The following is a 24,470-nucleotide window of genomic DNA, read 5'->3' as shown; positions in this document are numbered from 1 at the left end:
CGCTCTCTCTCTCTCTTCCCCCCAGTCGCTCTCTCTTCCCCCCAGTCACGCTCTCTCTCTTCCCCCCAGTCGCGCTCTCTCTCTTCCCCCCAGTCGCGCTCTCTCTCTTCCCCCCAGTCGCGCTCTCTCTCTTCCCCCCAGTCGCGCGCTCTCTTCCCCCCAGTCGCGCGCTCTCTTCCCCCCAGTCGCGCTCTCTCTCTTCCCCCCAGTCGCGCTCTCTCTCTTCCCCCCAGTCGCGCTCTCTCTCTTCCCCCCAGTCGCGCTCTCTCTCTTCCCCCCAGTCGCGCTCTCTCTCTTCCCCCCAGTCGCGCTCTCTCTCTTCCCCCCAGTCGCGCTCTCTCTCTTCCCCCCAGTCGCGCTCTCTCTCTTCCCCCCAGTCGCGCTCTCTCTCTTCCCCCCAGTCGCGCTCTCTCTCTTCCCCCCAGTCGCGCTCTCTCTCTTCCCCCCAGTCGCGCTCTCTCTCTTCCCCCCAGTCGCGCTCTCTCTCTTCCCCCCAGTCGCGCTCTCTCTCTTCCCCCCAGTCGCGCTCTCTCTCTTCCCCCCAGTCGCGCTCTCTCTCTTCCCCCCAGTCGCGCTCTCTCTCTTCCCCCCAGTCGCGCTCTCTCTCTTCCCCCCAGTCGCGCTCTCTCTCTTCCCCCCAGTCGCGCTCTCTCTCTTCCCCCCAGTCGCGCTCTCTCTCTTCCCCCCAGTCGCGCTCTCTCTCTTCCCCCCCAGTCGCGCTCTCTCTCTTCCCCCCAGTCGCGCTCTCTCTCTTCCCCCCAGTCGCGCTCTCTCTCTTCCCCCCAGTCGCGCTCTCTCTCTTCCCCCCAGTCGCGCTCTCTCTTCCCCCCAGTCGCGCTCTCTCTCTTCCCCCCAGTCGCGCTCTCTCTCTTCCCCCCAGTCGCTCTCTCTTCCCCCCAGTCGCTCTCTCTCTCTCTTCCCCCCAGTCGCTCTCTCTCTCTCTTCCCCCCCAGTCGCTCTCTCTCTCTCTTCCCCCCAGTCGCTCTCTCTCTCTCTTCCCCCCAGTCGCTCTCTCTCTCTCTTCCCCCCAGTCGCTCTCTCTCTCTCTTCCCCCCAGTCGCTCTCTCTCTCTCTTCCCCCCAGTCGCTCTCTCTCTCTCTTCCCCCCAGTCGCTCTCTCTCTCTCTTCCCCCCAGTCGCTCTCTCTCTCTCTTCCCCCCAGTCGCTCTCTCTCTCTCTTCCCCCCAGTCTCTCTCTCTCTCTCTCTCTCTCTCTTCCCCCAGTCGCTCTCTCTCTCTCTCTCTCTCTCTTCCCCCAGTCGCTCTCTCTCTCTCTCTCTCTCTCTTCCCCAGGTCGCTCTCTCTCTCTCTCTCTTCCCCAGTCGCTCTCTCTCTCTCTCTCTTCCCCAGTCGCTCTCTCTCTCTCTCTCTCTTCCCCAGTCGCTCTCTCTCTCTCTCTCTCTTCCCCCCAGTCGCTCTCTCTCTCTCTCTCTCTTCCCCCCAGTCGCTCTCTCTCTCTCTCTCTTCCCCCCAGTCGCTCTCTCTCTCTCTTCCCCCCCAGTCGCTCTCTCTCTCTCTCTTCCCCCCCAGTCGCTCTCTCTCTCTTCCCCCCAGTCGCTCTCTCTCTCTCTCTTCCCCCCAGTCGCTCTCTCTCTCTCTCTTCCCCCCAGTCGCTCTCTCTCTCTCTCTTCCCCCCACTCGCTCTCTCTCTCTCTTCCCCCCAGTCGCTCTCTCTCTCTCTCTTCCCCCCAGTCGCTCTCTCTCTCTCTCTTCCCCCCAGTCGCTCTCTCTCTCTTCCCCCAGTCGCTCTCGCTCTCTTCCCCCAGTCGCTCTCGCTCTTCCCCCAGTCGCTCTCTCTCTCTTCCCCCAGTCGCTCTCTCTCTCTTCCCCCAGTCGCTCTCTCTCTTCCCCCAGTCGCTCTCTCTCTCTTCCCCCAGTCGCTCTCTCTCTCTCTCCCCCCCCCCAGTCGCTCTCTCTCTCTCTCTTCCCCCCAGTCGCTCGCTCTCTCTCTTCCCCCCCAGTCGCTCGCTCTCTTCCCCCCAGTTGCTCTCTCTCTCTTCCCCCCAGTCGCGCTCTCTCTCTCTTCCCCCCAGTTGCTCTCTCTCTCTCTTCCCCCCAGTTGCTCTCTCTCTCTCTTCCCCCCAGTCGCGCTCTCTCTCTCTCTTCCCCCAGTCGCTCTCTCTCTCTTCCCCCAGTCGCTCTCTCTCTCTCTTCCCCCAGTCGCTCTCTCTCTCTCTTCCCCCAGTCGCTCTCTCTCTCTCTTCCCCCAGTCGCTCTCTCTCTTCCCCCGGTCGCTCTCTCTCTCTCTTCCCCAGGTCGCTCTCTCTCTCTTCCCCCGGTCGCTCTCTCTCTCTCTTCCCCCGGTCGCGCTCGCTCTCTCTTCCCCCCCCAGTCGCACTCACTCTCTTCCCCCCCAGTCGCTCTCTCTCTTCCCCCCCCAGTCGCTCTCTCTCTTCCCCCCCCAGTCGCTCTCTCTCTTCCCCCCCCAGTCGCTCTCTCGCTCTCTTCCCCCCCAGTCGCTCTCTCTCTCTCTTCCCCCCAGTCACGCTCTCTCTCTTCCCCCCAGTCGCGCTCTCTCTCTTCCCCCCAGTCGCGCGCTCTCTTCCCCCGAGTCGCGCTCTCTCTCTTCCCCCCAGTCGCGCTCTCTCTCTTCCCCCCAGTCGCGCTCTCTCTCTTCCCCCCAGTCGCGCTCTCTCTCTTCCCCCCAGTCGCGCTCTCTCTCTTCCCCCCAGTCGCGCTCTCTCTCTTCCCCCCAGTCGCGCTCTCTCTCTTCCCCCCAGTCGCGCTCTCTCTCTTCCCCCCAGTCGCGCTCTCTCTCTTCCCCCCAGTCGCGCTCTCTCTCTTCCCCCCAGTCGCGCTCTCTCTCTTCCCCCCAGTCGCGCTCTCTCTCTTCCCCCCAGTCGCGCTCTCTCTCTTCCCCCCAGTCGCTCTCTCTCTCTCTTCCCCCCAGTCGCTCTCTCTCTCTCTTCCCCCCAGTCGCTCTCTCTCTCTCTTCCCCCCAGTCGCTCTCTCTCTCTCTTCCCCCCAGTCGCTCTCTCTCTCTTCCCCCCAGTCGCTCTCTCTCTCTTCCCCCCAGTCGCTCTCTCTCTCTCTTCCCCCCAGTCGCTCTCTCTCTCTCTTCCCCCCCAGTCGCTCTCTCTCTCTCTTCCCCCAGTCGCTCTCTCTCTCTTCCCCCAGTCGCTCTCTCTCTTCCCCCGGTCGCTCTCTCTCTTCCCCCAGTCGCTCTCTCTCTTCCCCCAGTCGCTCTCTCTCTTCCCCCCAGTCGCTCTCTCTCTCTCTTCCCCCCAGTCGCTCTCTCTCTCTCTTCCCCCCAGTCGCTCTCTCTCTCTCTTCCCCCCAGTCGCTCTCTCTCTCTTCCCCCCAGTCGCTCTCTCTCTCTTCCCCCCAGTCGCTCTCTCTCTCTCTTCCCCCCAGTCGCTCTCTCTCTCTCTTCCCCCCCAGTCGCTCTCTCTCTCTCTTCCCCCAGTCGCTCTCTCTCTCTTCCCCCGGTCGCTCTCTCTCTTCCCCCGGTCGCTCTCTCTCTTCCCCCAGTCGCTCTCTCTCTTCCCCCAGTCGCTCTCTCTCTTCCCCCAGTCGCTCTCTCTCTTCCCCAGGTCGCTCTCTCTCTCTCTTCCCCCAGTCGCTCTCTCTCTCTCTTCCCCCAGTCGCTCTCTCTCTCTCTTCCCTCAGTCGCTCTCTCTCTCTTCCCCCAGTCGCTCTCTCTCTCTTCCCCCCTAGTCGCTCGCTCTCTCTCTCTCTCTTCCCCCCAGTCGCTCTCTCTCTTCCCCCAGTCGCTCTCTCTCTTCCCCCAGTCGCTCTCTCTCTTCCCCCAGTGGCTCTCTCTCTCTCTTCCCCAGGTCGCTCTCTCTCTCTCTTCCCCAGGTCGCTCTCTCTCTCTCTTCCCCCAGTCGCTCTCTCTCTCTCTTCCCCCAGTCGCTCTCTCTCTCTTCCCCCAGTCGCTCTCTCTCTCTCTTCCCCCAGTCGCTCTCTCTCTCTCTTCCCCCAGTCGCTCGCTCTCTCTCTTCCCCCAGTCGCTCTCTCTCTCTCTTCCCTCAGTCGCTCTCTCTCTCTTCCCCCAGTCGCTCTCTCTCTCTTCCCCCCTAGTCGCTCGCTCTCTCTCTCTCTCTTCCCCCCAGTCGCTCTCTCTCTTCCCCCAGTCGCTCTCTCTCTTCCCCCAGTCGCTCTCTCTCTTCCCCCAGTCGCTCTCTCTCTCTCTTCCCCAGGTCGCTCTCTCTCTCTCTTCCCCAGGTCGCTCTCTCTCTCTCTTCCCCCAGTCGCTCTCTCTCTCTCTTCCCCCAGTCGCTCTCTCTCTCTCTTCCCCCAGTCGCTCTCTCTCTCTCTTCCCCCAGTCGCTCGCTCTCTCTTTCCCCCAGTCGCTCTCTCTCTTCCCCCCAGTCGCTCTCTCTCTCTTTTCCCCCCAGTCGCTCTCTCTCTCTTCCCCCCCAGTCGCTCTCTCTCTCTCTTCCCCCAGTCGCTCTCTCTCTCTCTTCCCCCCAGTCGCTCTCTCTCTCTCTTCCCCCCAGTCGCTCTCTCTCTCTCTTCCCCCCAGTCGCTCTCTCTCTCTCTCTTCCCCCCAGTCGCTCTCTCTCTTCCCCCCCAGTCGCTCTCTCTCTTCCCCCCCCAGTCGCTCTCTCTCTCTCACTCTTCCCCCCCAGTCTCTCTCTCTCTTCCCCCAGTCGCTCTCTCTCTTCCCCCCAGTCGCTCTCTCTCTCTCTTCCCCCCAGTCGCTCTCTCTCTCTCTTCCCCCCAGTGGCTCTCTCTCTTCCCCCCAGTCGCTCTCTCTCTTCCCCCCCAGTCGCTCACTCTCTTCCCCCCCCAGTCGCTCTCTCTCTCACTCTTCCCCCCCAGTCTCTCTCTCTCTTCCCCCCCAGTCAGCCTCTCTCTCTCTTCCCCCCCCAGTCAGCCTCTCTCTCTCTTCCCCCCCCAGTCGCTCTCTCTCTCTCTTCCCCCAGTCGCTCTCTCTCTCTCTTCCCCCCAGTCGCTCTCTCTCTCTCTTCCCCCCAGTCGCTCTCTCTCTCTCTTCCCCCCAGTCGCTCTCTCTCTCTCTTCCCCCCAGTCGCTCTCTCTCTCTTCCCCCCAGTCGCTCTCTCTCTCTCTCTTCCCCCCGTCGCTCTCTCTCTCTCTTCCCCCGTCGCTCTCTCTCTCTTCCCCCCAGTCGCTCTCTCTCTCTCTTCCCCCCAGTCGCTCTCTCTCTCTCTTCCCCCCAGTCGCTCTCTCTCTCTCTTCCCCCCAGTCGCTCTCTCTCTCTCTTCCCCCCAGTCGCTCTCTCTCTCTTCCCCCCAGTCGCTCTCTCTCTCTTCCCCCCCAGTCAGCCTCTCTCTCTCTCTTCCCCCCCCAGTCTCTCTCTCTCCTTCCCACAGAGACAGACAGACAAACTCATATATATAAAATTATTTCTACTTTTTTCACAACAACATGCCCTCAAAAAACCCTCGGCACCGCCGGGCACCCCGAAAAAGACCCATTTAATCTTACTCTCTGTTCCCTGTCTGTTAACCAATTTTTAATCAATGCCAGTATATTACCCCCAATCCCATGTGCTTTAATTTTGCACACTAACCTCTTATGTGGGACTTTATCAAAGGCCTTCTGAAAATCCAAATACACCACATCCACTGGTTCTCCCTTATCTATTCTACCAGTTACATCCTCAAAAAACTCCAGTAGCTTTGTCAAGCACGATTTGCCTTTCATAAATCCATGTTGACTTTGTCTAATCCCGTTGATATTTTAAGTGTCCCGTTATCACATCCTTTATAATGGACTCTAGTATTTTCCCTACCACTGATGTTAGGCTAACCGGTCTGTAGTTCCCCATTTTCTCTCTCCCTCCTTTTTTAAATAGTGGGGCTACATTTGCCACCTTCCAATCTGCAGGAACTGTTCCATAATCTATAGAATTTTGGAAGATGACAACCAATGCATCCACTATTTCCATGGCTACCTCTTTTAGTATTCTGGGATGCAGATTATCAGGCCCTGGGGATTTATCGGCTTTCAAACCGAACTGGTTCACTAATGTTGCAGCAGAGGTTTCCGTAGTCTAGTAGCTATCACGTTCGCCTAACAAGCGAAATATCCACGGTTCGAAACTGGGCAGAATTATTCAAGGGATATGGGGATAGTGTGGGAAGGTGGAGTTGAGGTAGATGATCAGCCATGATCTTACTGAATGGGAGAGCAGGTTTGAAGAGTCAAATGGCCAATCCTGCTCCTATTTCTTATGTTCTTATTTGAGAATCTCTTCCCCAAAGCTTATTTAAATATATTGAAAGTATAAACTCCCAGCTGTCAATACACTAAAATTGAATTGTTGGGAGCAGAGCTCTGTGTAGGCACGTAACCACAGAGCTTCCTGCTAGATTTGACAGTCTGAATCACAGCCAAAAAGCATAAACAAAATACGACCAGCTGTAAAGTATCCATCGATCTGAACACTGTAGCTACAGTGTATTTGCACCCGTAGCCTATTCACTAGAGAGCTAGGATGCTGGCCATACTTATTAGGTCTTGCTTTCTGGCGGTTCAAGAAGGCAGCTCACCACCACCTTCTCGGCAATAAAGGCCTTACCAGTGACACCCACATCCCAGGAACCAATATAAAAAATATTTTTTGTTAGTAATGATAAAATATTAATTGTAGTTCAAATAAATCGGCCGATGCACTATATTTCCACAAGTAATTAGGATTGATAGGGAAAGATGCAATATTCAGTTTCTAACTTTATATCAGTATCTAGTCAATTTAGCTTTTCATTGATCCATCTTTACAACAGAATATTCTTGGTCCAATGTGGTTTTCAGGTGAGCACGTGTGTCACGGCAATCTCACTAAGTGAACTTTCACATAACCTGAAATTTTTTTTTTTTTTTTTTTTTTTTTAAAACTCTCCATTCAACTGGACACAATTTCAGATGAGACTAAGTTCTTACATTTTATTTTTGACTTGGGCGTCTTAAAATAAAATTGAAGAACAATATTTTTCATAAAGTATTCCTGGTAAGAACAAAATAATTGACTTAATTTTCCAAAATGAAAATGTTTTGGTAAGTTTATTATTTTAAACATACTTGCAAATTTCTCAAGGCTTGAGAGAACTAAGTCTTTAAAGAATACATTAACATTTCATCTTGCAATAAGTGCTGCAAATAAGAAAAAATGACCTTCCAGCTGATGGTTAAAAATGGGATGGCGAGGGGGAGTGGGGTGTCATCTTGTATTCAGGACATATTTTCTTCAGTTTCCCCTCCATGCAAAGTATGATGGATCCAGTAAGACCACTATAATAATGCATTTTGCACCCAACCCCAGCCTTCAGCAAATGATTTCAAATCTGAGACAGCCCAGAAGAATAAATACAGAAAGTACAAAAAAAACTTGTATTTGTATAGTGCCTTTCACACCCTCAGATGGCAGCAAAGTTAATTAATTGTTTTTGAGCAACATCATGCATATATAGTGCCTTTAATGGAATAAAGCGTCCCAAGGGGCTTCACAGGAGTATTACGACAGAAATTTGACACCTAGCACATATGGAAAAATTAGGGCAAAGAGGTAGGTTTTAAGAAGCGTCTTAAAGGAGGAAAGAGAGGTAGAGGGGTGGAGAGGTGCAGGCAGGGAAATCCAGAGTTTAGGGCCTAGGCAGCTGAAGGCACGGCCATCAATGGTTGTGCGATTATAATCAGGGATGCTCAAGAGAGCAGAATTAGAGGAGCGCAGATATCTCAGGGGGCTGTGGGGCTGGAGGAGATTACTGAGATAGGGAGGGTCGAAGCCATGGAGGGATTTGAAAACAAGGATGAGAATTTTGAAATCGAGGCAATGCTTAAACGGGAGCCAAGGTAGGCCAGCGAGCACCAGGGTGATGGGCTAACGGGACTTGGTGCGAGTTAGGACACGGGCAGCCGAGTTTTGGATGACTTCAAGTTTATGTTGGGTGGATGTGGGAGGCCAGCCAGGAGTGCATTGGAATAGTCAAGTCTAGAGGGAACAAAGGCATGGATGAGGGTTTCAGCAGCGAATGAGCTGAGGCAGGGGCAGAGACGGGCGATGTTACGGAGGTGGAAATAGGCGGTCTTAGTTATGCCGCGGATATATGTGGTCAGAAGTTCATTTCAGGGTCAAATATGACACCAATGTTGCGAACAGTGTGGTTCAGCCTCAGACAGATGTTAGGGTGAGGGATGGAGTCAATGGCTAGGGAACAGAGTTCATGGCAGGGACCAAAAACGATAGCTTTGGTCTTCCCAATATTTAATTGGAGAAAATTCCTGCTCATCCAGTACTGGATGTCAGACAAGCAGTCTGACAATTTACAGACCGTGGAAGGGTCGAGAGAAGTGGCGGTGAGGCAGAGCTGGGTGTCGTCAGCGTGCATGTGGAAACTGACATTGTGTTTTCGGATGATGTCGCCAAGGGGCAGCATATAGATGAGAAATAGGAGGGGGCTAAAGATAGATCCTTGGGGGACTCCAGGGGTAGCGATGTGGGAGCGGGAAGAAGAGCTTATTGTTTTGTAGGCAAACATAGATGCCGATTTGTGCACAGCAAAGTTCCACAAACAGCAATGAGATAAATTACCAGCCAATCTGCTTTTGGAGGAGTTAATTGAGGGATAAACGTTAGGCAGGACACCAGGGGAACTTCCCTGCCGTTCTTCACCTAGACAGGCAGCAAGGGCTTCGATTTAATGTTTCAGCTGAAATACAGCACCTGCAACAATGCAACTCTCACTCAGTAGTGCACTGAAGTGTCAACCTGAATTGTGCACTCAAGTCCCTGGAGTGGGGCTTGAACACACTAACTACTGACTCGAGGCAAACGTGCTACCACTGAGGTAACCCGACACCAGGAGATTTAAAATGAGTAGCAGATGCCAGGACTAATGTTGAGAGCGAGAGTTGCTATTTAAAATATCACTGCTACAGGAGCAGAGCAACAGCAGATAGGAATGCACTGGTTGAAATGAGAACAGAACAGAATATATATATACTAGCTGGAGTGCCCGGCGGTGCCGAGGCTTTTTCGAGGGCATGTTGTTGTTGGAAGAGAGCGAGCGCGCGACCGGGGGGGAGGGGGGGGGGGAGAGGGAAGGGGGGGGGGGGGGGGGAAGAAGAGGGGGGGGGGGAAAAAGAGGTGGGGGAGAGGGGGAGGGGTGGGGGAGAGGGGGAGGGGTGGGGGAGAGGGGGAGGGGGAGAAAGGGAGTGGGGGAGCCAGCAGACCCTCTCCCGGCGATGGCTCCGCTGAGCTCCGTGCCGCCCCACGCACTGACATGCCGAGCGCAGCGCCTCGGTGAGCCCGAGCCCCGCCCTCCCGAGGCCGGGCCCGAGACGGCCGATTGCGGCTGGCCGGGCCCGGTTGCCTTGGTAACCCTCCTCCCCTCCCGATCTCCGGGACCGGGCCTGAGCGGCTTGAGACGGCCGATTGCGGCTGGCGAGCCCGGTTGCCAGGGTAACCCTCTCCACTCCCCCTCCCCTCCCGAGCCCCCCCCCCACCCCGCCCCCAACCTGCTCGCTTCCCTCTGGCTGCGCTGTGTGTGGAGGTGCGCGAGCGCGAATGAAGCGCGAGGAGCTTGCAGTGAGCCCAGCCAGCCTTTACCAAGATGGCTGGCCGCTGGTTCGCAATCAGGCCCAGCGGGATGGCCGGTGCTTAGCTCGGGCGTGGCTGGGCAACAGACGCCCAGGCTTCAAGGCCTGCCTGGAAAAATGGTGAAAAGGTAGGAAAATTATAGAGGTTAGAAAAAAGATTTACAAATTAATTAACTTTTTTTTTTAAAAAGTGTTTTAAAAGCAACTTTTTTTTTTGGTGGAAATGTAGATTTGAAAAGAAACACGCAGAAAGCGGGAAGAAGAAATGAAAAGTTTGGACGCGCCAGGAACCCGCCCCCGCCACGCAGCGATTGGTCGACCGTTGGGTCGCTCGACCATACGATTGGTCGACCTCGACGTCACTCAATGCTAATGAGCAGATACGGAGCGGAATTTTGATCGTTTTTTGGATACTGCGGGCGCAATTTTTGTCTCACCGAAACGTAAATATGCTTTCAACTGTTCTGGAATCGTAAGCTTTCTTTTGATGTAACACACGTGTAGGTACGCTCTATAACTTGAGTGTGTATAGCCGGACAGACACACCGAAGGACAGACAGACAGATATCAGCCTACTTGAATGTAAAGACACTGGTTACGTTGACCCGTAAGGCCCAAGCGATTTTAACTCCTGAAGGCAATCTGTGTGCTGTGGGTCAGTTGCCCGCCCAAAACCGGTAGGAAACAGCAGCTGGCTGGCAAGCAAAAACGTAATGTCAGGTGGCAGAAGGCAGTCACTGGGGACCTCCTCTGGGTCCCACAAGGAAAGTTAAGAATGAGAAAACTTCTGTATGGATCTCTTCTGGCCCCAACTCCTCTTCCCACTCGGTTCATCCGATAGGAATGCCACAACCGTTTCCCCGCTCAACCCAATAGTTAAAATAGTAGTGCGGCCCCAGTGAGGTCACTGGAGCTTGATCTGCATATTTAAAGGAAGGGTGGGTTTAAACTAGCTTGGCAGGGGGATGGGAACCTGAACATAGATTCAGAAGGGAGGAAAGCAAAGCTGGAAATGGAAGGCAGAAAATTAGTAAGTGACTTTGGAAGGCAGAGGAAACAAAAGCTAGAAAATAGACAAACAGGTTTGGCAGTGCTTAATAATGGTATATACTTCAATACAAGGAGTCTAGTGAATAAGGCAGATGAGCTGAGGGCACAGATAGACACGTGGAAGTATATTATAGCTATTACTGAAACATGGCTGAAAGGAGGGCAGGAATGACAGCTCAACATTCCTGGTTACAGGGTTTTCAGACAAGACAGAGAGGAGGATAAAAAAGGAGGGGGGGGGTCGTAATATTGGTTGAAGAAACAATTACTGCTGTGAGGAGGGGTGATATGTTAGAAGGATCATCAAATGAGGACATATGGGTTTGAACTGAAGAACAAAAAAGAGCAATCACATTACTGGGAGTGTACTATAGACCCCTGCAAATAGTCAGAGGGAGATAGTAGAGCAAATATGTAGGCAAATTTCTGAGAAGTGCAAAAACAATAGGGCAGTAATAGTAGGGGATTGCAACTATCCAAATATTAACCGGGATAGAATCAGTGTAAAAAGTATAGAGAGTGCAGAATTCTTAAAATGCATTCAGAAGAACTTTTTTAGCCAGTAAGTAGCAAGCCCAACAAGAGAGGTGGCGGTTCTGGACTTGGTTTTAGGGAAGGAGGCTAGGCAGGTGGAAGGGGTATCAGTGGGAGAACATTTTGGTGGTTGTGATCATAATTCAGTTAGATTGAGCGTAGTTATGGAAAAGGACAAAGCTAGACCAGGAGTAAAAGTTCTCAATTGGGGAAAGGCCAATTATACTGAGCTGGCGGTGTGATTCAGCAAAAGTGGACTGGAAACAGCTACTTGAAGGTAAATCAGTGTCAGAGCAGTGGGAGGCATTCAAGGAGGAGATAGTGACGGTTAAGAGCAAATATGTTCCGACAAAGAAAAAGGGTGGGACTCCAAAATCTAGAGCCCCCTGGATATCAAGGGGTACACAGGGTAGCATAAGGCAAAAAAGGGAAACTTATGTCAGGTACCGAGAGCTAAATACTGCAGAAAGCCTAGAGGAGTATAGAAAGTGCAGGGGTGAAATTAAAAAGGAAATTCGGAAAGCAAAGAGAAAGCATGAAAAAATATTGGCAAGTAAAATCAAAGAAAACCCAACGATGCTTTATAAATACATAAAGAGCAAGAGTAGGGAAAGAGTAGGGCCTATTAGAGACCAAAAGGTAACCTGTGTGTCAAGGCGGAAGAGCGTGGGTATGATTCTTACTGAATACGTTTATTGGAAAACATTGAGGTAAAAACAACTCAGTACCAGATCGTTTGCTTTTTAAAAAAAAATTGTTTATGGGATGTGGGCGTCTCTGGCAAGGCTAGCATTTATTGCCCATCCCCAATTGCCCTCGAGAAGGTGGCAGTGAGCCGCCTTCTTGAACGGCTGCAGTCCGTGTGGTGAAGGTACTCCTTCCAGAGTGCTGTTAGGGAGGGAGTTCCAGGATTTTGACCCAGCGACGAAGGATCGACGATATACAGGTATAGACTATCCTTTATCCGCACTTCCGAAAACCGAAAACCTCTAAAAACCGAAAGTTTTTTCGTGGAGCGCAAGTCGTGCGCACGACATGACCCGAGTGGTGCCAAACATGACAGGAGTGGTCCGGGAGCTCTGCCTTTCCCTGTGAGCAGGGCAGAGGGTCACAGAGTTCCCTCCTGGGTAGGAGATTGCAGGCCGAGCCAGGCAGCGTGAAGGAGGTACCGGGAGAGTGAACCCAACAATACAGCGGCCCGTCCGATAGTCTTTTCTTCCCCCCCCACCCCCCCCCCCCCCGACCTGATTTGCGGGCCAGCTTAGTGTAGGAGTCAGCCGATATCCGGCTTTCCCACAACTGGCAGCGGCAGTCGAGCATCAGACCCCCGCTAAGTCAAGGAATTCAGATACGGAGCAGGGGGAGCCGGAAACCTCGATCTAACGGCAGAAATCAGCAGCCGTTTTGTTAGGTTTTTTCTTCCCCTAGCCTTTTTTTTTTATATAAAAACAGTCAGGCTGTGGAGTCTCTGTAGCTTAGCAACAGCTTCAGAGACGCTTCCAAGGCAGCGCCCGAGTGTTTACAAGCTGTTGCTAAGTAACAGTGTTTGTTGCCAGATATGGAGATGAAAACCTTCTGAAATCCGAAAAATTCCGAAAACCGCAACACAGCTGGTCCCAAGGTTTTCGGATAAAGGATAGTCTACTTGTACTTCTAAGTCAGGATGGTGTGTGACCTGGAGGGGAACTTGGAGGTGGTGGTGTTCCCATGCGCCTGTTGCCCTTGACCTTCTAGGTGAGAGAGGTCGGGGGTTTGGGAGGTGCTGCCGAAGAAGCCTTGGCGAGCTGCTGCAGTGCATCTTGTAGATGGTACACACTGCAGCCATGGTACGCCAGTGGTGGAGGGAATAAATGTTTAAAGTGGTGGATGGGGTGCCAATTAAACGAGCTGCTTTGTCCTCGATGGTGTCGAGCTTCTTGAGTGCTGTTGGAGCTGCACTCATCCAGGCAAGTGGACAGTATTCCATCACACTCCTGACTTGTGCCTTGTAGATAGTGGAAAGGCTTTGGGAAGTCAGGAGGTGAGATTCTCACCCCCAGAATACCTAGCCTCTGACCTGCTCTTGTTGCCACAGTATTTATGTGGCTGCTCCACATAAATGTTGATGGTGGGGGATTCGGCGATGGTAATGCCGTTGAATGTCAAGGGGCAGTGGTTAGACTCTCGTTTGTTGGAGATGGTCATTGCCTGTGGCGCGAAAGTTGCCTGCCACTTATCAAACCAAGCCTGAACATCGTCCAGGTCTTGTTGCATGCAGAGTTGTCTTAGGAGTTGTGAATGGTGCTGAACACTGTGCAGTCATCAGCGAACAGCCCCATTTCTGACCTTATGTTGGAGGGAAGGTCATTAATGAAGCAGCTGAAGATGGTTGGGCCTAGGACACTGCCCTGAGGAACTCCTGTAGCAATGTCCTGAGGCAGTGATGATTGACCTTCAACCACCACAACCATCTTTCTTCGTGCTAGGTATGACTCCAGCCAGTGGAGAGTTTCCACCCCCCCCCCCCGATTCTCATTGACTTCAGTTTTACTCGGGCTCCTTGATGTCACACTCGGTCAAATGCTGCCTTGATGTCAAGGGTAGTCACTCTCACCTCACCTCTGGAATCCAGCTCCTTTGTCCATGTTTGGACCAAGGCTGTAATGAGGTCAGGAGCCTAGTGGTCTTGCAGAACCCAAACTGGGCATCAGTGAGCAGGTTATTGGTGAGTAAGTGCCGCTTGATAGCACTGTTGATGACACCTTCCATCACTTTGCTAATGATCAAGAGTAGACTGATGGGGCGGTAATTGGCCGGATTGGATTTGTCCTGCTTCTTGTGGACAGGACATACCTGGGCAGTTTTCCACATTGTCAGATAGATGCCAGTGTTGTAGCTGTACTGAACAGCTTAGCTAGAGGTGCGGCTAGTTCTGGAGCACAAGTCTTCAGCACGATAGCCAGGATGTTGTCAGGGCCCATAGCCTTTACTGTATCCAGTGCGCTCAGCCATTTCTTGATATCACGTGGAGTGAATCGAATTGGTTGAAGACTGGCTTCTGTGATGGTGGAGTCCTCAGGAGTAGTCCGATATGGATCAACCACTCAGCACTTCTGGCTGAAATGGTATATATCAATGATTTAGTCTTCAATGTAGGGGGCATGATTAAGAAGTTTTCAGAGGATACAAAAACTGGCCATGTGAATGATAGCGAGGAAGAAAGTTGTAGACTGCAGGAAGATATCAATGGACTGGTCAGGTGGGCAGAAAAGTGGCAAATGGAATTCCTCCACCACACGGACTGCAGCGGTTCAAGGCGGCGGCTCACCACCACTACCTTCTCAAGGACAATTAGGGATGGGCAATAAATGCTGGCCTTGCCAGCGACACCCACATCCCATAAATGAATTTTTTAAAAACTAGAGAATTGAGGTAATGCATTTAGGGAGGGCTGACAAGGAAAGGAAATACACAATACAGTAAACTCTCGTTTAAACGGCACCTAATTATCTGGAATTCTCTAATAACCAGAAAAATTCAGGAGTAGGTTTTTAGACTTCCACCCCAGAAGGAACGGGACAGTAGTGTCCCAAAAATGCTGGGGGAATGACTTACCACGTGTTCCTGCTGTCACTGTGGGTGCTGCAATCTTCCCCGCACAGTATCGGCTGGCCATCCAGCCAAAGAGAAACCTAAAGGTAAGCTTTACTGTATATTTGTGGCTGTATAACCAGGGTTCTCGTACCTTTTGCCATGTAACCATGGCTTCTGCACCTCTGGTTGTGTAACCGGGTCCCCTGTACCTGTGGCTGTGTAACCGGGGCACCAGCACTTGTGGCCGTGTAACCAGGACTCCTGTACCTGTAGCCGTGTAACCGGGGCTCCAGCACATGTGGCCGTGTAACCAAGGCTCCTGCACAAGTGGCCGTGTAACCACGGCTCCTGCACAAGTGGCCGTGTAACCACGGCTCCTGTACCTGTGGCCATGCAACCGGGGATCCTGCACCTGTGGCCGTGTAACCGGGGTTCCTGCACCTGTGGCTGTGTAATGGGGCTCTCGTACCTTAGGCCATTGTCACTCCATGTCCCTTCTTCTGGTCGGAGGTCGGCCGATATATAAATTGCCTTGGTAGGTATACCTCTCCGTTATCCGGAATTTTTAATCAACCTGCACCATCCCGGTCCCGTAGGTGCTGGATACGAAAGAGTTTACTGTAAATGGTAGAATACGGAGAAGTGTAGAGGAACAGAGGGAACTTGGAGTGCATGTCCTCAGATCCCTGAAGGCAGCAAGACAAGTAGATAAGGTGGTTAAGAAGGCATATGGGTACTTTCCTTTGTTGGCCGAGGCATAGAATATAAGAGCAAAAAGGTTATGCTAGAACTGTATAAACACTAGTTAGACCACACAGCTAGAGTATTGTGTACAGTTCTGGTCACATTACAGGAAAGATGCGATTGCATTAGAGGGGGAGAGGGGGCACAGAGGAGATTTATGAGGATGTTGCCATGACTGGAGAATTTTAGCTATGAGGAAAGATTGGATCGGCTGGGGTTGTTTTCTTTGGAACAGAGAAAGCTGAGGGGAGACCCAATTAAGGTGTATAAAATTATGAGGGGCCTAGATAGAGTGGATAGGAAGGACCCATTTCCCTTAGCAGTGAGGTCAATACCCAGGGGGCATAGATTTAAATTGGTAGAAGGATTAGAGGGGAATTGAGGAGAATTTCTTTGACCCAGGGGGTGCTGGGGGTCTGGAACTCTCTGCCTGAAAGGGTGGTAGAGGCAGAAACCCTCATCGCATTTAAAATGTACTTGGAAATGCACTTGAAGTCCTGTAACCTACAGGGCTACGCAACAAGAGCTTGAAAGTGAGATTAGGCTGGATTGCTTTTTCTTTGGCCAGCACAGGCACGATGGGCCGAATGGTCCATAAATTTCTATGATTCTATGACTCCACCGGTTTCCTCCGGATGTCCTTCCCGCCCGTTAATAGCAGATTAAAATGAAAGACTGCATGAAGGAAGCGGATGTTGGAGGGTAACTGTCCTGGTGATTTTAACTATCCAGCCGTCCAGTTTCTGTCAGCTGGGCAAGTTTAAAATCACCACTAAGTTTTTAAATGTTCTGCTTTGGGAAATAAAAGACAGCAAGTCAACAGAAAACAAGAATATTAGGCAACAAATAATATGGAACCAAGTCGGATTCACAGAATTGAAACAAGACAACTACAATATTTTAGCCATGATGAATACATAGCCTAGGATAGACTGCCTAAACACACAATGAACACTCAGAGTGGCATTAGAAGTCTCAGAAAACAGTGCAAGTGGTCAATTAACTCCAGAGAAACAATAGATGGAAAACAGTGGAGTGGAGACTGCAGACTGCATAGCAGTAGTGTACAGCAAATAAATGAGTATTGCATAGTTATCACAAGGCCTCAGTGTCAGCAGTCTTAGACCAAAGCTGCATGAAAGATGATCGAGATGATCCAGCTTCCAACAAAATTTTCAAAAGAACACGGTGGAACAAGAAGCAACGTCTCACGGAGACTGATAAAATATCTTTGAATACGGATTTCTCACTGTAACCAAACAAAGCGTCAACAAAGCACAGCTGATTTCCAGCAGTATAACAACTTGCATTTATATAGCCTCCTTAATGTAGAAAAACTTCCCAAGGCGCGTCACAAAACATGTAATCAGACAAAAACGAAGACACAAAAAGGAATATGCACTACAAAAGGCTATTCAATGCAGATCTCGAATCAGGTCCAATGGGAATCCAATAAAAAATGTTACTGTTAGTAAGGTAACAAATCAGACAACCAATCAGGATGTCCAGCAGACCCATTCTGGAGAGGCCACCTAGTGACAAGAGATTGTTACTACTGTACAATGTTTGATGTAAATGTGATGAAGCCTATTTAGCAAGTTACTTTTGCAACATAAATTTTAGTGCTTACCTGGGGGAAAGACCAATTCGTCAGATTCATTCATTTCTAGCTCCTTTAGAAATACATACCTTGGTGGCTGAATCTTGAATCGCTCAAATACTTCAGGATACAGCAGAGGAAAAACGACCATTTCTTTGAGAGCTTGAATATGCTGGCTAAGCCCTCCCACACTATCAAACCGCACCTAATAAAACCAAGTCCATAAAAATTAAATGAGCAATCATGCAGCCTCACAGGTTTTGATTTGAACTATTACACTGAAAAGTAAACTGCAGTATATGACATTTTTACAGCTCAATAAAAATGGCACAGAAAATAAATTCAGCTGTTGACTGTTATTGGCTACCTAGTATGTGTTAAGAGATTTACCAAATGCAAAACTGGCATTCTTTTAAGATAGAATCATAGAATTGTTACAGCACAGGAGGCCAATCGGCCCATCGAGCCTGTGCCAGTTCTCTGCAAGAGCACTTCAACTAGTCCCAATCCCCCGTCCTTTCCCCGTAGCCCTGCAATTTTTTTTCCTTCACGTACTTATCCAATTCCCTTTTGAAAGTCACAATTGAATCTGCCTCCACCACCTTCTGAGGCAGTGTATTCCAGATCCTAACCACTCGCTGCGTAAAAAAGATTTTCCTTTGGTTCTTCTGCCAATCACCTTAAACCTGTATCCTCTAGTTCTCGACCCCTCCGCCATGGGAACTCTGTCTAGACCCCTCGTGATTTTGAACACCTCTATCAAATCTCCTCTCAACCTTCTCTGCTCTAAGGAGAACAACCCCAGCTTCTCCAGTCTATGCACGTAATTGAAGTCCCTCATCCCTGGAACCATTCTTGTAAATCTTTTCTGCACCCTCTCTGCCTTCACATCCTTCCGAAAAAGTGTGGTGCCCAGAATTGGACACAATACTCCAGTTGAGGCCGAACCAGTGTTTTATAAAAGGTGGTTCATAATTTCCTTGTTTTTGTACTCTATACCCCTATTTATGAAGCCCAGGATCCCGTATGCTTTTTTAAACCACTTTCTCAACCTGTCCTGCCACCTTCAACGATTTGTGCACATGTACCCCCAGGTCTCCCTGTTCATGCACCCCCTTTAGAATTGTACCCTTTACTTTATATTGCCTCTCCTCGTTCTTCCTACCAAAATGTATCGCTTTGCACTTGTCTGCATTAAATTTCATCGGCCACGTGTCCGCCCGTTCCACCAGCCTGTCTATGTCCTCTTGAAGTCTATCACTATCCTCCTCACTGTTCACTATACTACCAAGTTTTGTCATCTGCAAGTTTTGAAATTGTGCCCTGTACACGCAAGTCCAAGATATATATATATATCAATGGTCCTAGGACCGACCGCTGGGGAACATCACTGTGTAGCTTCCTCCAGTCCGAAAAACAACTGTTCACCAGTACTCTGTTTCCTATCACTTCACCAATTTCGTATCCATGCTGCCACTGTCCCTTTTATTCCATGGGCTTCAACTTTGCTGGCAAGTCTATTATGTGGCACTTTATCAAACACCTTTTGAAAGTCTATGTACACCACATCAACCGCATCGCCCTCATCAAAAATCTCAATCATTTAAGTTAAAATTGCATTGTTAATCAAACCAACAGACGATTTACACAAAGAATCAAGGACAAATTATTTACGTAGAAATAGATTGGCTCACCACTACATAACTCTGTTGCAGTGATGGGATACACTAGACAGTGGAAGGACATAGATTCTGCCCACATGATGTAACTGTGATCTCAGTTGGGCACATTAAGGCAGCAAGAAAAAAACCAGAAAGGAATTACACTAAACCTGCTCAAGCACAAAGTGGTCAGTTACACCATATGATATACATAACGCTATGAGCAGCATGTCTTGCTTGGGGGTTTCAAGGAGGCTCACTCTCCCCTTAAAAAAAAAGTTTGATGATGTCTATGTTTCTATGCTGAGACTTTACTATTCACATCTCAACATCTAATTAATTCTGTGCTATTAAGTTACATTTCAATGTCTGTGCAGACATTGGTGATCTCCATTCTTTATCTTTGGCTTCTGACTAGATTTGTAAGAAAGAATGCAAGCCAATTTGCCAATCATGAACTGGAGGGTTCATGAGACAAACCTCAACTTTAGCTCACTGATCTACCACTCCAGTTACAGTTAGAAACCCTTTAGCCACTTTTCATGATCAATTAGACAGTTTAAAGTCCCAGAAAGGTGATGGTCATTATAGTTAGGCAATAGTATCTGTATTGTTGCCAATCTCATCAGTGGGGCAATGCACATCAGCTTGCAGCCCACTTGAAGAATCTTATCAGTAGCAATGGAAGGGGTGAAAATTGATACACAGGATATACTAGAAAGGCTGGGTATGCTAAGAGTGGACAAGCCGCCTGGTCCAGATGGCTTGCATCCCAGATTGCAGAGGGAATTGGGGAGGAGATAGCGGAAGGGCTTGCCATAATTTTCCAATCTTCCCTAGATGCGGGGGAGTTGCCTGATGATTGGAGAGTGGCAAATGTGACACCATTGTTCAAGAGTATAAGAACAATCCTAGTATCTACAGGCCGGTCAGTTTAACATCAGTAGTGGGTAAAGATTTAGAAACAATAATCAAGGAAAAAACTAACGGGCACTTGGAGAGGTTTAAGCTACTTAAAGGAGAACCAACACGGATTTGAAAAAGGCAGATCATGTTTGACTAATCTAATTGAATGTAGGGAATACAATGGAGGTTGTCTACATGGATTTTCGGAATACAGACAGAGAGAGAGACAGAGGGAGAGACACAGCGGGAGAGAGCGAGACAGTGGCCGAGACCGCACCAGAGCTCGCGAGCGAGGGAGAGCGCGCCAGAGAGAGCGAGAAGTGTGAGATTATGCATTTTGGCAGAAGGAGCAGGGAGAGGCAATATTCACTTAATGGCACAGTTTTAAAGAGTGTGCAGGAACAGAGGGACATGGAGTTAATATGCATAGGTCCCTGAAGGTGGCAGGACATACTGAGACAGTGGTTAACAAAACATTGGGATTTGGGGCTTCATAAATAGAGGTATTGAGTACAAAAGTAGAGAAGTTATGCTGAACTTTTATAAAGCGCTGGTTAGGCCACAACTGGAGTATTGCGCCCAGTTCTGGTCTCCACACTTTAGGAAGGATGTGAAGGCCCTTGAGAGGGTGCAGAGGAGATTTACCAGAATGGTTCCGGGGATGGGGGAATCTTAGCTACAAGAACAGGTCGGAGAAGCTGGATTTGTTTTCATTAGAGCAAAGGAGGTTGAGGGATGATTTGATAGTGGTGTACAAGATTATGATGGGTTTGGATAGGTTGTTCCCACTAGTTGTCCAAGAGATACAGGGGGGGTTTAAGGAAGAACTTTTTTATGCAGCAAGTGGTGATAACCTGGAATTCACTGCCGACGGAAGTGGTGGAAGCGGAGACACTCAATGTTTTCAAGGGGAGACTGGATAGGTACTTGAGGGAAATAAACTTGCAGGGCTATGGGGATAGAGCAGGGGAATGGGACTGACTGGATTGCTCTAGAGAGCCAGCACGAACTCGATGGGCCGAATGGCCATCTTCTGTGCCGTTATGACTATGACTACACCAAGAAAGAACACCTTACTAGCAGAGTGCAGCTGTGATCAGTGTGGGCCATTGCTGTTTAGCGTATATAAATAATTTGTTGCGGTGGACAGAAATAAAGCGACTGACACCAAATTTGGGAGGAGGGAAGATTTTAAACAATAAAGAAATGGCAAACCAAATACACAGATCTGGAGAGGTTGGGAAGTAGGGTAATGGGTGACAAATGACATTTAATGTGAATGACTTCAAGGTAATGAGACTAGGGAATAAATAGTGGTAATATAAACTAACTAGTTCTAAGTTATAGGACGCAACACACGAGTGTTCTGGGGTATTGGTGAATAGCTCACTGAAACCCAACAACAGTGTAGAGCAAAAGCAAGGAAAGCGAACTGATTTTGTTAAGTATAGCCAGAGGGATAGGGCACAACAACAACTTACATTATATAGCACCTTTAATATAATAAAACACAATATCACATACAGCGATAATGAATCTGTACAAGCAATGTCAATGCCATTGCCACGACTGGCATACTATGTACAGTTCTGATCACTGTAGCACAGTAATAACATACAGGCACGGAAGGCAGTGCAGAAAAGGGCAGCCAAACTGATACCTAGTTTGATGCATCTGAAGAAACTGGGATTGTTTACCGTGACGAATAGGCTCAAGGGAAATATTATTCCAGATACTTAAAGGAATAGATAAATTGAACCCTGATTAATATGTTGGAAACTGTCACAAACTCCAGAACCAGGGGACACAGACTCAAGCTTAAATTACTACTTTATGTGAAGAGGGTGCTGAATGTGTGGAATGGAATGCCCAGGAAAGTAGTAGAGAGATAGTGTGAAAGAATTAAGGGAAAATGGATGAAAATTTAAAGGATTGGACAACTGTGAGGAGTTAGTTTTTGGGACTGGCCAGGAGTCTTTCCTGGTCTTCTACTTTCCGGTGTTGACCAACCATTTTGGAACCTTCAGGACAATTACATCATCAGGCTATGCTGCAATAAATTGCACAAAATTCTGAACTCACATGAAGCTGATGTTACATTGGAACAAAATATTGTGCAACAATTTTGTATAAGGGCAATTTAAAAAAAAAAGTTACTTACTGATGCGTCTAAGTGCATCGGATCGACATCAGCCAGACTGGCACCAACTTTGACACGTTCCCTAAGGATTTCACTCGTTAAATCTTCTGTTCTAATGTTCATCGGAAGGCACCTGTTTAGTAAATACATTGCTGCACTGGTTACTATTTTTCTGAAAATTTCCAAATTCGACATCGTTTTTTTTTTTTTTTAAAAAGTTCTTTTTTTAAATTTTACTTTACGCTCATAAAGATGAGACATTCTGCTGCTGGGGCATGAACACTGCCATTTTGTGCATCAAATGCCAACATCAAACACTCTAATCAGGTATAGCACAGTTAGATGCAGATTAAAAGCTCTCTATTTTGGCCCAATCTCAGGCGGAATTCCTTTGTCATCAGTGTATCAGTTTTCATTTTGGACACCAGCCATCCTGTGGTCTGTGCGAGTAAGATTGTAATTAGTGCTGAATTAAGAGCAAAGAACCATACCGCTAGGAACTGGATTGAGACTGCCCAACAGATAAGGACAATCCCATCAATTTGACCTAGTTTTAATACTCGGGATCACATGAACCATATCACCCTTACTTTTCTGAAAACTGATGCATTGACTAAACTTTTGCATGCAATAGCACAACAGATTCTTGGTAAACTCAACAACGTGTACACGAACATAACTGCTCAAAAAAAATTAAATACAATAGAGGGGAAAATAGTTATACTATTTTTTTCATTTGCACATTCACAAACTGAACAAATACCTTCCAACAAGTTGTATAATTTATAATCTAATGTAATTCCTATTTAAAATAATTAAGTTGTCTTTCTACTTTGATTAAACAGCATGCACAAGATTATGTCAGTTCTTACATATTATGCAAAAGCAAACAATTGGTCAGATCTTTTAAAATCATACATAAAGATCTCTGCCGATATGTTTCACCTGTTTCTGGCTCTGGCCATGCTTTTGGATTTTCTTCTTTCAAAACGTTCTTCATCAGACGATGAGGTGGTGTCACTGCTGTGAATTGCATGCTTCTTTCTCCTTTTTAAAACAAAAAAGTAGTTAAGTTATCTAGACTTAGAATTGAAAACAGGTTTGTGGGGCAGGATTGATGGACCAGATCGTCTTTTCCTGCCTGTTATTTTCATATGTTCCCTGAAAATGCTCCCACTCATCTATCTATGCAACCAAACACCCCCAAAAAATTTACCGTTATCTATAACCCATTCCTGCTTGCCTCACAAATAAATTTAAATGGCAGTTTCAATTGTTAAATCACTGCAGGAGTTCCTCAGGGCAGTGTCCTAGGCCCAACCATCTTCAGCTGTTTCATCAATGACCTTCCCTCCATCATAAGGTCAGAAGTGGGGGTGTTCGCTGATGATTGCACACTGTTCAGCACCATTCGAGACTCGTCAGATACTGACGCAGTCCGTGTCCATATGCAGCAAGACCTGGACAACATTCAGACTTGGGCTGACAAGTGGCAAGTAACATTCGCACCATACAAGTGCCAGGCAATGACCATCTCCAACAAGCGAGACTCTAACTATCTCCCCTTGACATTCAATGGCATCACCATCGCTGAATCCCCCACTATCAACATCCTGGGGGTTACCATTGATCAGAAACTGAACTGGACCAGCCATATAAATACTGTGGCTACAAGAGCAGGCTAGAGGCTGGGAATTCTGCGGCGAGTGTCTCACCTACTGACTCCCCAAAGCCTTTCCACCATCTACAAGGCACAAGTCAGGAGTGTGATGGAATACTCTCCACTTGCCTGGATGAGTGCAGCTCCAACAACACTCAAGAAGCTCGACACCATTCAGGATAAAGCAGCCCGCTTGATTGACACTCCCTCCACCACCGGCGCACTGTGGCTACAGTGTGTACCATCTACAAGATGTACTGCAGCAACTCGCCATAGCTCCTTCAACAGCACCTTCCAAACCCGCGACCTCTACCACTTAGAAGGACAAGGGCAGCAGGCGCATGGGAACATCACCACCTACAAGTTCCCCTCCAAGCCACACACCATCCTGACTTGGACCTGTATCGCCGTTCCTTCACTGTCGCTGGGCCAAAATCCTGGAACTCTCTTCCTAACAGCATTGTGGGTGTACCTACACCATATGGACTGCAGCGGTTCAAGAAGGCGGCTCACCACCATCTTCTCAAGGGCAATTAGGGATGGGCACTAAATGCAGGCCTAGCCAGCGACGCCCACATCCCATCAATGAATAAAAAAAAAAGTACAATTTGTTTAATATATTTTGAGTGATTTTACCTGATGTGACTCCTCCTTGCAGGAGATCTGAGAGTATCAAATAGCGGGCTTTGTCTTTGTCTCCGATGAACAGGCTCTAAAAACACAAATCAATTCCTACACTTAAAGAACTGTTAGCTTGGGTACACTAGTGCCTTATAACACTGACATCAGGCACACAAATGTTTGAAACAATTTATGAGGTATTATGTAAAATTAATGCAATATTTTGTTTATTGCTGAACTTTTTAACCGCAACTTTATAAAAATGCTATTTTCAGAAGTTTAATTTTCATAATTGCCATTTTAACTAGAAAATGTAATGATTTACTGCATCTTTCACAACTAGAAACAAATATGCTCTAAAAAGCTTGAGAAAGTTACTAAATAATTTTATTAAAATCTAGACTAGTGCATGTTACTGAAGTTAGTGTGTGTCAAAGCAGATATGTAGGATGTTGCAAATAAACAATTATGGAAAA

General features: G+C 48.7%; 1 protein-coding gene across 3 annotated transcripts in view; it reads right to left on the bottom strand.

The window, feature by feature from the left end:
• Positions 1-24,470, bottom strand: part of atad2b (ATPase family AAA domain containing 2B) — a 191,736-nt gene that overhangs the window by 85,726 nt on the left and 81,540 nt on the right. For all 3 annotated transcript variants that reach the window (XM_085996813.1, XM_085996814.1, XM_085996815.1), the window contains 4 exons: positions 24,010-24,085; positions 22,659-22,760; positions 21,735-21,846; positions 17,096-17,211 (listed from right to left, as the gene is read on the bottom strand). In XM_085996813.1, coding sequence (XP_085852939.1) covers positions 17,096-17,211; positions 21,735-21,846; positions 22,659-22,760; positions 24,010-24,085 — 406 coding nt within the window. The remainder of the gene's footprint in view (positions 1-17,095; positions 17,212-21,734; positions 21,847-22,658; positions 22,761-24,009; positions 24,086-24,470) is intronic.

This window comes from Somniosus microcephalus, chromosome 9 (genome assembly GCF_052327205.1).
Source record: "Somniosus microcephalus isolate GS21.2 chromosome 9, FLI_Smic_1.0, whole genome shotgun sequence".
Taxonomy (NCBI): Eukaryota; Metazoa; Chordata; class Chondrichthyes; order Squaliformes; family Somniosidae; genus Somniosus; species Somniosus microcephalus.
Note: the sequence above shows the minus strand (reverse complement) of the source record. Positions and strands in the feature narration are given on the sequence as shown.